We start from the raw sequence: 13,308 nt of genomic DNA, 5'->3' as shown, positions 1-13,308 counted from the left end.
ACATTGTCTTTTTCCTGCAATGTGGGAGGCAGAGATCCCTTGTAGGTTTATCTCTGCCAATGCCATGAGAGGCTCTATCTCCAAAGACACCTGCTGGCTATTCCCTGGCAGTTGATGTAAGCAATCATTGTAGCATTGTCTGACATTACTCGAATCGCTTTAACTCTGAGTCTGTGGCTGAACTGCAGGCACACTAGTCTGACTGCTCGAGCTTCCAGGCGGTTTATGTTCCATTGTCCCTGGGCCGTCAGCTCCTGACAGTGGGCTTCCCCCACCCTTGCAGGTTCGCATCCGTGGTGAGCAAGATCCAGTTCAGTGGGGATAGGCTTACTCCTCTGCTTAGGTGGTCTTCCTGTAGCCACCACTGAAGCTGAGAACGTACCTCTGCTTGTAGTTTGAGGCAAATTGAGTAGTCCTGGGACAGTGGGTTCCATTGAGACAGTAAGGAGCGCTGGGTTGATGCCATGAGGCGGAGGACTTGAAGATAGTCCCATACCTTCGGGCATGCATTGGTCAATCGTAATTGTTCCATCAGTTTCCTTCTCCTTGGGGGAGGGAGGAAGACTTTGTTCAGTTTGTTTGGTGTCAAAACGGGCCCCCAGGGACTCTAGTGACAGAGGGCTGCAGACTGCTCTTGCCAGTGTTCACGACCCAACCGAGTTCCTGCAGTAGGCTCTTGACTCTGCTGGTCACCTGCTTGCTCTCTTCCGAAGACTTTGCCCTGATCAGCCAGTCGCCCAGGTAAGGGTGTACCAAGATCCTTTTACTTCCTCAGTGTTGCCACCATGACCACCATAATTTTGGAGAATGTTCTGGGGATGGTTGCTAGGCTGAAAAGTAGCGCTCGAAACTGGTAATGGTGACCCAGTATCGCAAAGCGTATAAAATGCTGGTGATCTTGATGGACTGGAATGTGAAGGTTCAGAGAGGTCCAGGTAGGTTAGAAACTCTCCTGGTTGTACTGCCATAATGGAGCAAAAGAGCCGCCATGCAGAAATGTAGTATCCACAGATGACGTCCTTGAGATCCATGATTTATTAGCTTTTATATAATCTAAATTCGTGGGTACATCATGCCATTTACAATATAACTGAAGGAGGAAATTACAGAAAACCGGGGAGAGGGAGCAGATAGGAAGAGAAGGGGCGAGAGAAGAAAGGGAAAAACAGGAAGAGGAGAAAAGGCACATTACCTGATGGAAAACAGAAGCACATAAGTAACATTGCAAATTATACACTCAATAAGGGACTGTGTATAACCTTATATAAATTATTCACTCCAAACTGTATTATATACATTATCTTTAATTAGTACATACAGGAGACACTATATATGACATTACAAATTATACGTTCAGAAAGGCAACTATATATAGACTAGCAGGGTTGCTATGGGAAAAGTAAGGATTAAAGGATAGCGGAGGGGGGTAAGTAAAAAGGGGTATTAAAAGAGGGTATTATAAGGAGGTGCAAAGAAATGGGAGACAAAACAGTATAATTAAAGGAATAAAGGAGAAGGCTATGAGTACAGTAATGACTACGGCTCTTTCTCTGAAGGAGTAGAGGGAGCAGGGGGACTACGTAGGATCCGAATCAGGGTAGGCCATTTTAAAGAGCCATGTTTTAACCCTGTTTTGAATTTCCGAATGCATGGTTCTAGTCGGAGCTCAAGTGGCATAGTGTTCCAGAGGGAGGGGCCTACAATGGATAGGGCTCTTTCTCTGGTGGAAGTGTGGTGAGCACATTTAAGGGAAGGGGTGTAGAGGGTTCCTGAAAGTGCGGTTCTAATAGGACGATTGGAGGAGTGGAATCTAAGCACATCCTCAAGCTAGGAGTGATTGCGGTTGTGCAGGGAATTGTGAATAATGGTGAGGGTATTGCATCTGATGCGGGAGGATATGGGAAGCCAATGGAGTTCCTTAAGAATAGGGGTGATGTGGTCGGCTTTGCGTGTATTTGTAAGGATTCTTGCCATAGCATTCTGTAACATTTGCAGGGGTCTAATAGTAGAGTAGGGAAGGCCTAGAAGTAAGGAATTGCAGTAATCCATTTTTGATAGCATTGTCGCTTGCAGGACTGTGCAGAAGTCTTGCGAATGGAGTAGGGGTTTAAGTTTTTTGAGGATATGGAGCTTGAAAAATCCTCCCTTTATGATTGTGTTAATGTAGTTTTTGAAGTTTAGTTGGTGGTCTAGGGAGACAGATCTCGCATGTAGTAGGGAAAAGCATTTGAGGGGAGGGTGAGGTCACAAGCAGATGGTGACATCCGGTCAGGGTGATTTGAAATGAGGAGTTTAAAGCAAGGTGGAGGTTAGAGAGTAGGGTGTTAATGGAGACGAGGCATGTTTCCCAAAACTTAAGAGACTTGGTGAGGGTTTCGGACATCGCCTGCATATAAGAAAAAAACTTAAGACCAAGGTCGGAGAGGAGGTAGCAGAGCGGTAACAGGTATATATTAAAGAGCGTGGAGGATAGTGAAGAGCCCTGTGGGATGCCTTGGGTAAGGGGAATGTGTGATTCAGAATTTGCAATTTTTACAGCGTAGCCTCTATTATTGAGGTAGGAAGAGAACCCGTGGATGGCTGTGCCTGAGATGCCAATTTCAGTTAGGCGGGTAAGGAGGATTTTGTGACTGTTAGTGTTGAAGGCAGATGAAATGTCAAGAAGGGCAAGGATAAAGGATTATCCGTGGTCCATGCCCTTGAGGAGAGTGTCAGTCATTGAAAGTAATAGGCTTGCCATGTTACGAGACTCACGGAAGCCGAATTGAGAGAGGTGGAGAATATTATGGTGTTCCAGATAGTCAGCGAGCTGTGAATTGACTACGGTTTCCATAATTTTAGATATGAAGGGAAGGTTAGAAATAGGACAGTAGTTTGAAGGGTTGGTGGGATCAAGGGTAAGGTTTTTGAGAAGAGGCTTGACAACAGCAAGTTTGAGGGGGTCTGGGACTTTGCCATGAGAGAGGGAGCAATTGATTATGTCGGACAGGGGTTTCGTGATGGAGGGAATGGAAAGGAGTGCTTTAGTGGGGATAGTGTCAGAGGTGTGTGTAGCAGGCTTGATTTTTTTTTTTTTAAATGGATTAGATTTCCTTGGCAGAGGTTAAATCGAGAAACTTGAATTTGAGGTTGAGATTTTTGGGGAGCAGATTGGATGGAAAGGGGTTGGAAGGGAAGCGTAGGAGGAGGTTTGATATTTTATTTTTGAAATAGAGGGAGAGTTTTTTGCATTTGCTATTGTCTTGTTCATCTGTGGTTGGGGGGGGTGTAGATTTAGTGAGTTCTGCCACATACTAGAATAAAGCATTTGCACTCAATTGGTAATTATGGATTTTTGTAGAGTAATAATCGCACTTAGTTTGGAGGGTAGAGAGTCTGTAGGCTTGTAGTGTAGATTTGTAAATGGCTGCTTGCTTAGGGGTAGGGTTTTTGCGCCAGGATTTCTTTACTTCTAAGATCATTTTTTAGATTTTTTTAAATCAGTGGTGTACCAGGGCTTTTTTTTTGCTGACAGAGGGTTGTATATCTTTGATGATAGGGCAAATTTCATTGGCTATGGTAGTGGTAAGCTTGTTCCAGGAGGAAAGGACAGCATCGGGGTTGGTGAGGTCTAGGTTGTCGGTAAAATTGTTGAATGGGTCTGAATGATCCTTCCTTCTTGGGAACAATAAAATAGATGGAATATCACCTTGTATATTGTTGGGGTGGGGGAACGGGAGTTATTGCCGTCAGACTGAGTAGTCTTGTCAGAGTGGCTTCCATTGACAGTCTCTTGGTGTGGGAGGAGAAGTCCATTAACGGCTATTAATCAAGTTTACTTAGGAAATAGCCACTGCTATTAATTGCATCAGTAGCATGGGATCTTCTTAGTGTTTGGGTAATTGCCAGGTTTGGCCTCTGTTGAAAACAGGATGCTGGGCTTGATGGACTCTTGATCTGACCCAGCATGGCAATTTATGTTATATTCTTAAATTTGTCTCAAGGGATGCTGTGGAACTCCAGAGAGTAAGAACATAAGAAAATGCCATACTGGGTCAGACCAAGGGTCCATCAAGCCCAGCATCCTGTTTCCAACAGTGGCCAATCCAGGCCATAAGAACCTGGCAAGTACCCAAAAACTAAAGTCTATTCCATGTAACCATTGCTAATGGCAGTGACTATTCTCTAAGTGAACTTAATAGCAGGTAATGGACTTCTCCTCCAAGAACTTATCCAATCCTTTTTTAAACACGGCTATACTAACTGCACTAACCACATTCTCTGGTAACCTTCTCGAATGATGTTTAGTACCCATTTGTCCGACGTGATCTCGACCCATGTTTGGTAGAAGAGAGCAAGTCAACCCCCCTATTTCCTCTTCTTGTGGATGGGTCAGTCCATTCTCATTGTGGACCACGGCTGGAGCCTGCCCCCAGGCCTGCTCCTTTCTTGGTCAGTCTGTTCTGAAAGGGCTGGAACCTTCCGGAGGGATGAGGAGCCTGAAACTGCGAATTCCTGTAGGGTCTAAAGCATTGTGAGCCTCTGCCCTTGGTTCTTCTGGAGAAAGGATGCAGAGATCTTTTACTCCTATCTTCTGGTAGCCGATGCACTGGTGATTCGCCCCATTGCTGGCTAACTTCTTCAATTCGCTTCCGAACAAGAGAGAGATCCTTTAAAGGGCATTCTTGTGATATTTGCTTTAGAGGTCGCATCAGCAGACCAATTCCGTAGCCATAGTTGTCTTCTGGCTGATACTACTGAGGCTACACCTCTGGCTGAGGTACGCACCAGATCTGAGCTTGCGTCCAACAGGAAGGCTGCTGCAGGTTCCATCGTCTCATTGGTATATGTTCCGGAGTTGTTTGCCTCTCTCGAGAGGAGCAAGCAGGAACGTGCCACTAGTGCGCAGTTGGAAGCAATCTGCAGTGTCATTGCTGTTGCAAAGGCCTGCTTAAGGATGGATTACAATCATCTACCCTGAGTATCCTACAATGCAGCCCCTCCCTCAACAGGAATAGTTCGCTTTGTGCCAGACCATGGTGTCCACTTTCGGGAAATGCAGGCGTTCCTTGGTTGCTGGTTCCAGAGGGTATAGGGCTTCCAAGGCCTGACCCCCTTTGAAGCTGGCCTCTGGGGCATCCCACTCCAGGTCAATCAGTTCCTGGATGGCTTCCATCATTGGGAAGTAGCATGAGGCTTTACGAAGGGACACCAGGATGGGGTTCTTCTTTGGTTCCGCCATAGGATCCGTGCCTGGAATACCCAGAGTCTGGGAAACAAGGACTGATAATTCATCCTTGTGGAAGAAGTGAAGCATGGTTCGGGTATGGTTCCAGTCCTGGAGGGATTCTCCTTCCAGGGAGTCACCATCATCATCATCTGAGGTGTCTGGGTCTCTGTCAGGGAAGTTCTTGGTTGGGCAAGGCATGTCTCCAGGCATCCGAGCAGGGTGGGAAGATCTTGAGCTTCCGGCAGGGGTTGAGCCTGGGGCGCAGCCGGGGCTGATTGCGCCTGAACGAAGGCTTGCAGCCCTTGAAAAAATTCTAACCAAGAGAAGGTCCCTGGGTCCATGTTATTCCCAGGGGGAGTCTGAGTAGGGGCCCGAGAGGTGCCCTCTTGTGGAGAAGCCATCTTGGAGATGCATAGATCCGGGGAGCTATCGTTGGTAGCAGTTCCGGACCCATCCCCCGGTTCCCTCTGGGCTTTTTCGCAATGTTGACACAGGCAGGACTCCAGTTCAGGCTGCGTGGCTCTTATGTGGCAGGCTGTGCAAAGAGTGCCTTCTGGCCTTCTTGGATGCTGGTGCCATTGCCTCTATGTCTGGGCGCACAGGTAATGAGCTTTCAATGCGCACGTGTGTGTCTATATTGGTCGCGCACAAGTTAGGCGCATCGGCTGCCCAGCCTGCCCCATGCGTACCGCCAGTCGAGAAGGGAAGATGGCACTGACGCCCCCCACGCATAAGATGGCGCCCTGAGGGTCTCCACGTGGACCCCTGCACTGGGTCGGGCTCTAGCCCAACCAGGGCTGCTCAACCCGTCAGTGCTCCCTTTTTACCTTGCCGGGAGGAGAAAACAGAATCAGTATGGCAATCCAAGTCTCGGAGACCTGAAATTAAGGTTTTCTGCTTACCTGGTCTCGGCACTTGCTGATCGTGTGCCGGGATAGTCTCCAAGCTGCGGGGGGTAGGGGGGGGGGGGGGGGGGGGGGGGGCTCTGCCTTCACCGCTGCACTCTGATGTGCACCTGCTGCCTTTCAGCCATTCTAGGGCTAAGTCCATGCCGGGAAATGGCTACCAGACCAAGGCACACCTCTGAGGGATATCGGAATCACCTCAGGAATTCTCAACTGGGGGAGGGACCCTTAGGTTTCACCACAAGAGAATGGGGCTCGATCTTCCTTAAGGTAAATTTTGTTTCTTCTTTGCTATAATTAACTCTAGTGTGTGGGATAGTATCCACATCTGCTAGGAGACAGATACTGAAGAGCTGAGGTTACTGCAGGGGTATATCTAGAGCAGGGGTGGGCACTTCCGGTCCTCGAGGGCCACAAACCAGTCTGGTTTTCAGGATATCCCTAATGAATATGCATGAGAGAGATTTGCATGCACTCTGCCTCAGTGGTATGCAAATCTATGTCATGCATATTCATTAGGGACATCCTGAAAACCAGACTGGTTTGTGGCCCTCGAGGACCGGAAGTGCCCACCCCTGATCTAGAGTGTCATCAGCTTTGAAATCTGATTCCATCTTCCATCTGCTAGCAGAAGAGCACATAACCCACTGGTCCTGAGTCCATCTGGCTACATGCTAGGAAATGTGTGTTATTCACGGGAAACTGGAAATATCTGAAAATAAGTGGAGGGGGGCCTGAATTTATGAATTCTTAACTTTCCCAGATCCCCACTGATTGGTCCTCTGGAATTATTTAAGAAATGAACGAGAGAAGTTTTAGGTATATAATCGCAAGATTAGTTACCCTCTCTAAACAGAACATTTTATTTGGCCTTTTATGAAAAAAAAGAAAAAAAAAAAAAGAATGCTTTGGCTATATCTCCAGTCTTTTTCTGGAAGTTTGTACTTGACCAATTTTTTGGAACAGTCAATTGAGGATGTGAGAGACCATGCTACTTTGCTGATAACATGTGCTTCTGAGCTGGATAAAAAGTCTTACGAGACTATTCTTTAGTAATATAGATGCTTTCTTCATGGGTCAGAAGGGGTGGATTTTGGAAGTCCTCTCTCCAGCGTATTAGCTTTGGGAGGGGAACTTTTTCTTAAATCCTGCCATACATCTAGCAGGATAAATCTGGCAGTAAACATGTCTTTTTTTGAACCTAGTCAGCTAAAATGGTTTCTTGATGGTAGGATTGCTGTAGTCCCTGCCTCTACTGCAGAATAAGTCTGCTATTGGCTAGGTTTAGTGGCTATATCAGATTTCTCCATTCTCTCAATCAGCACTCAGTTCCTTCCGCTCTTGTTTTATTATAGGTTTCGTCTTTTTTACTTTTTCTGATGTGACCCATGTGGGCTTAGTAAAGGATATATACTTTTGTTCATTGTTTCCTTTTTGTTTTTTTATATTATCCTATTTTGTCATGCACATTGCTTATATGTCTGTATTAAAATTCAATCATTTTTAAAGAATTCATTACTGCACACCCTGTCACCACTGCATCAGTACTGCCTGTCTTGATCAAGAGCGTTCACAAATAAGCACTTTGTGCATTTCTTCCAACTATGTAAAATGGATAAAAAAAAGTTATATTGTGCATTACTGGATAACTACCAGAACATCGTTGCAAATATCCTGCAGTTCCACCTCCACTTTCTCCCGGTACTCTCTTGCCAGCTGTTGCTTCTTTTCACTTCCCTCAGTTTTCTGTTCGATGCTGGAGATTACACGCCAGGAAGAGCGCCGGGCACCAACCACATTCTTGTAAGCCACTGAGAGCAGATTTCTCTCTTCGTTGGACAGTTCATTCCCCTGCTCTGTGACCGCTTTCATAGCGGCAGCCATGTCGTCATAACGCTCGGCCTGCTCAGCTAGTTTGGCCTTCTGTACCAGCTCGCTTTTATCCATATTGATTGCTAGAAGACAGAAACAAAATGTAAACTATAAAGCATGAAGTAAATGGGGGGGTGGGGGAGAGAGAATGACCATCAGAAGGACACACTAAGTAGCAAAATGAATATACATATTATTTTGACAGCAGATGGTACTACACCACTAATGATTTATTCAATCAGCAGATTATACTCCTATATTTCATAGGTGTCCATTATGAGATTATGTGGAACAAGTGCACCTCTCTTTAAGCAAATCATACCCTCAGAGCAGTCACACACTGTAACCAATGTGCTTTCAACTAGCAATGACTCTAAAATTGTAAATTCTACTAAAAAAGCCAAAACAAAAAACCCCATCTCACAAATACTTTGTTGGAAAAGCTTTTATTTCATAACTTCTGGCAGTTGAATTTAGGAACACAAGCATGTTCCAACACCTTGGAAAACTCACTGCAATGATCTAAGCAATATAGGAACTCTATTCATACCAATTAGCAAGGCTGGACCAGTAATCACCCTTCTGCCTGCTCAACATTATTAGTGCTACAAGATGTACACATACAATGCCGTAAGCTCTATCTACTGCAGGCAGACATGTCAAGACAAATAAGTATCTGGGCCAGAATCAGGGAAAACTCACCTTGAGACATTAAATCTTAATAGGTGCAGTTTAACTGAAGGAAGGGGCAGATTTAATTTGGGTAAATCTGTAAACATAGAATCTTTGCCCCTACAAAACAATCTATATAAGAAAAACAGGCAATGGATGGATGGGGAGCCCCAAAACTTTACCCACAACCTATAAGACAGACAAAAAACTTAGGTCTCAAGAAGAGCCAGCAAGGAGAGCCTTTAGAAGTGACTGCCTATCTTCTTTTCTTACGGCTTAGATCAGAGAGCTCTACTCTAGCCTCTTGTACATAAGAGCCACAGCACACAATTTGGCTCCTAGAAGGCTGCTTGCACCCAGTCGCACCTATTATATTTCCTGTTAACATTTTAAGCAACAGCAAAGAGAACACAAATCTGGAGTTATTGAATAGTTGTACTTTTTATGGTATTCATACTAGCGGTAACACCCTAGTAGTTCCATGGGAACAAGGGAGTTAACATTTCTTACATTTAAAGAGTAAGGGCATGCCAAGGTTTTATAGCATCTGTTGCTGAAAACAAAAGATGAAGCATCCTGGGTAAATATACCCCTGCACTGACCTCACTTCCTCGGTATTCTCTTCAAAAAGCAAATGTGGCTATATCTTTGCTTAGATAACTTGATTAAAACTTGAACTGGTTCAACTGATTTCCAAACTGGAGACCACCAGTGCACTCAGCCAATTAACGCAGACAAACAGTAGATTGGGAACTAGAGGTAGGCCGTGGCTTAACACACCTTGAGACTAAGAAAAGAAGGGTATCTGAGGTTCTCCTTTTCTGGGGCAGCCGTGGGCAGGATGCTGAGTCCATCTGTCTACACTAAGGAAAACGAAATTATCAGGTAAGGAATTTCTCCATTTTCTAGCGTGTAGCCAGATGGATTCAGGACCAATGGGATGTACAAAAGCTACACCCAGACAGGGCGGGAGGCTGCCCATGGCCCACTTAGTACTGCCCTTGCGAAGGCTGCATCTTCTCGGGCCTGATCATCCAGGCGGTAGAACCTGGAGAAGGTGTGTAGGGAGGACCACGTCGCCGCCCAACATATCCCGGTGGGTGACAGCAGCTTGGTTTCTGCCCAAGAAACTGCCTGGGCCCTCGTAGAATGAGCCTTAACCTGTAGGACCAAGGGCTTTCCTGCCTCTATGTAGGCCGCCTGGATTACTTCTTTGATCCAGCAGGCTATGGTTGCCCACGAGGCCACTTCCTCTTGTTTCTTCCCACTGTGAAGAACAAACAGGTGGTCTGTTTTGTGCACAGGTTCCGATCTTTCCAGGTATCTGATTAGGAGTCTGCCGACATTTAGATGGCGAAGGTGGTGTGAGTCTTCCGAGTCCTTATGTTCATCTGGAGAGGCTAGCGAGATGGTTTGATTCATGTGAAACCACTTTCGGTAAGAAGGAGGGGAAAGTATGCAGTTGTATGGTTCCAGGCGTGAACCTAAGGAACGGTTCCAAACAGAATAGTGCCTGTAGTTCGGAGATGTGACGAGCTGAACATATTGCCACCAAGAATGCAGTCTTCAATGTTAGGGGCGTAGTGACAGACCACATGTTGGTCTGAAGGAAGCCCCAGCTAGGAAGTCTAATACTAGATTGAGATTCCATAGAGGCACCGGCCACTTTAGAGGTGGTCGGAGTTGTTTAACCCCTTTCAGGAAGCAGAACACATCTGGAGGTGTTGATAGTGGATACCGACCACTTTGGCTCTCAAGCAGGTCAGCACAGCAACTTGGACCTTGAGGGAGTTGAGTGACAACCCCTTCTTCATACCATCCTGTAGGAACTCCAAAACCATGGGGTATTTTGGCTGTCCGCGGGAGAATCCCGCGAACAACTCTCCAGATCGATATGTAGGACAGGGATGTGGAGAACTTGCACGCTCTGAGCAAGGTATGAATCATGGCCTTTGAGTAATTGCGCTTCATCAGGCGAGTCCTCTCAAGCGCCAGACTGTAAGAGAGAAGAGACTGATCTTCATGGAGGATCGGACCCTCCCGGAAAAGGTCCCTGTATGGAGGTAGGCACAGAGGGTTCCCCGCAAGGAGTCTTTGCATGTCTATGTACCATGGTAGTCTTGGCCAGTCCGGGGCCACTAGTAGAACTAGTCCCCTGTGATGTTCTCTCTTACTGATGATCCTGCCCAGTAGTGGCCATGGAGGGAAGGCATACAGTAGGTCTTCCTCTGGCCAGGTCTGGACAAGGGCGTTGATTCCTTGGGATTGTGGCTCTCGTCAGCGGCTGAAGAACCTGGAGACTTGGGTACTGAGACAGGTGGCCAGTAGAATAATGACTGGGAGGCCCTAGCAATTTACTGTCATTTGGAAGGCTGTGGTCAACAGCATCCATTCCCCTAAGTCTAGGCTCCCTCTGCTGAGGTAGTCTGCTGAGATGTTGTCTTTTCCTGCGATGTGGGAGGTAGAGAATCCTTGTAGGTTTATCTCTGCTCATGCCATGAGGGGGTCTATTTCCAGAAACACCTGCTGGCTCTTGGTTCCTCCCTGGCAGTTTATGTAAGCAACTGTTGTTGCGTTATCTGACATTATCCTGATTGACTCGCCACGGAGTCTGTGGCTGAATCGCAGGCATGCTAGTCTGACTGCTCGAGCTTCCAGGTGGTTTATGTTCTATTGTCCCTGGGCTCCCCACCCTTGCAGGCTCACATCCAGGGTAAACAAGATCCAGTTCGGTGGGGATAGGCTTACTACTCTGCTTAGGTGGTCTTCCTATAGCCACCATTGGAACTGGGCCCAAACGTCTGCTGGTAGTTGGAGGTGAATTGAGTAGTGCTGGGACAGTGGGTTCCATCGTGACAGTAGGGAGTGCTGGAGCGGTCGCATATGGGCCCTTGCCCACGGAACGACCTCCAGGGTTGATGCCATAAGGCCGAGGACTTGAAGGTAGTCCCATACCTTGGGGCATGCGTCGGTCAATCGTCGCAATTGTTCCATTAGTTTTCTTCTCCTCGGAAGGGGGAGGAAGACTATGTTTGGTGTCGAACCGGGCCCCTAGGTACTATAGTGACCGAGAGGGTTGTAGACTGCTCTTGCTTGTGTTCACGACCCATCTGAGCTCCTGCAGTAGGCTCTTGACTCTGCTGGTCACCTGCTGGCTCTCCTCCGAAAACTTTGCCCTGATCAGCCAATCGTCCAGGTAAGGATGTACCAGGATCCCTTCCTACCTCAGTGTTGCCGTCACGACCACCATAATTTTGGTGAAGTTTCCTGGAGGCGGTTGCTAGGCCAAAGGGAAGCGCAGGAAGCTTTGGTGATCTTGATGGACTGGGATGTGAAGATAGGCTCTGGAAAGGTCCAGGGAGGTTAGGAACCCTCCCGGTTGTACTGCCATTATAACAGAGCGCAGATTTTCTGTGCCGAAGTGTGGCACTCGCAGATAACGGTTGATGTTCTTGAGATCCAAGATGAGCTGCAATGACCCTTCCTTCTTGGGAAGGATAAAAGAGATGGAATAGCACCCAGTATTTTGCTGGGGCGTGGGCACCAGAGTTATTGCCTTCAGACTGAGTAGTCTTGTTAGTATGGTTTCTGCTGCCAGTCTATTGGAGTGGCAGATTGACCTCAAATTTGTCTTGAGGGATGCAGTGGAATTCCAGAGAGTACCCTTCTTGTATGTTTAGGACCCATTTATCCAACGTTATCTCGGCCCATCTTTGGTAGAAGAGGGCAAGTCTACCCCTATATGTTCTTCCTGTGGATGGGTCTGCCTCTTCTCATTGTGGGGGCACAGCTGGAGCCTGTCCTTGCTCCCCTCTTGGTCTGTTTGCTCCGAAAGGACTGGGACCTTCCGGAGGGGCGGGGTGCCTGGAACTGTGTGTTCCTGTAGGGTCTAAAGCACTGTGTCCCTCTGCCCTTGGTTCTTCTGGGGGGAAGGACACAGATCTTTTATTCCTATCTTCCAGTAGTTGAGGCACTGGAGATTCACCCCATTTGTTGACTAACTTCTCCAATTCGCTTCCAAACAAGATCCTTTAAAGGGCATTCTCATGAGTTTCGCATTGGATGTCACGTCCGCAGACCAATTACGTAGCCATAGTTGTCTTCTGGCTGCCACTACCGAAGCAATGCCCCTGGCTGAGGTGCACACTAGATCTTGAGCTTGCGTCAGTGAGGAAGGGCGCTGCAGGTGCCATCATCTCCCAGGTACTTTCTCTCGAAAGGAGCAAACAGGAACGTTCCACCAGTGCGCAGCAGGAAGCAATCTGCAGTGTCATTGCTGTTGCGTCAAAGGTCTGCTTAAGGATGGATTCCAAACGTCTGTCCTATGTGTCCATTCAGTGCCACTCCTCCCTCAACGGGAATAGTTATTCGCTTTGATACGGCACAGACCATAGCGTCCACTTTCGGGAAATGCAGGCGTTCCTTGGCTGTAGGTTCCAGAGGGTATAGGGCTTCCAATGCCCACCCCCCTTTGAAGCTGGCCTCTGGGGCATTCCATTCCAGGTCAATCAGTTCCTGGATGGCTTCCATCATTGGAAAGTAGCATGAGGTCTTACAAAGTTGCACCAAGATGGGGTGGTTCTTTGGTTCTGCCATAGGGTCAGTGCCCGGAATTCCCAGACTCTAAAGATGCTGGGTAATAAGGACTGG

The 13,308-nt window shown here is 47.2% G+C and overlaps 1 protein-coding gene across 2 annotated transcripts in view; it reads right to left on the bottom strand.

Moving 5' to 3' along the window:
* Window positions 1-13,308, bottom strand: part of YWHAB (tyrosine 3-monooxygenase/tryptophan 5-monooxygenase activation protein beta) — a 59,225-nt gene that overhangs the window by 19,607 nt on the left and 26,310 nt on the right. For both annotated transcript variants that reach the window (XM_029612677.1, XM_029612676.1), the window contains one exon: window positions 7,768-8,069. In XM_029612677.1, the coding sequence (XP_029468537.1) occupies window positions 7,768-8,061 (294 nt within the window). In that variant the 5' untranslated portion in view covers window positions 8,062-8,069. The remainder of the gene's footprint in view (window positions 1-7,767; window positions 8,070-13,308) is intronic.

Source organism: Rhinatrema bivittatum, chromosome 8 (assembly GCF_901001135.1).
Source record: "Rhinatrema bivittatum chromosome 8, aRhiBiv1.1, whole genome shotgun sequence".
Classification (NCBI taxonomy): domain Eukaryota; kingdom Metazoa; phylum Chordata; class Amphibia; order Gymnophiona; family Rhinatrematidae; genus Rhinatrema; species Rhinatrema bivittatum.
This window is presented reverse-complemented; position numbering and strand designations above follow the sequence as displayed.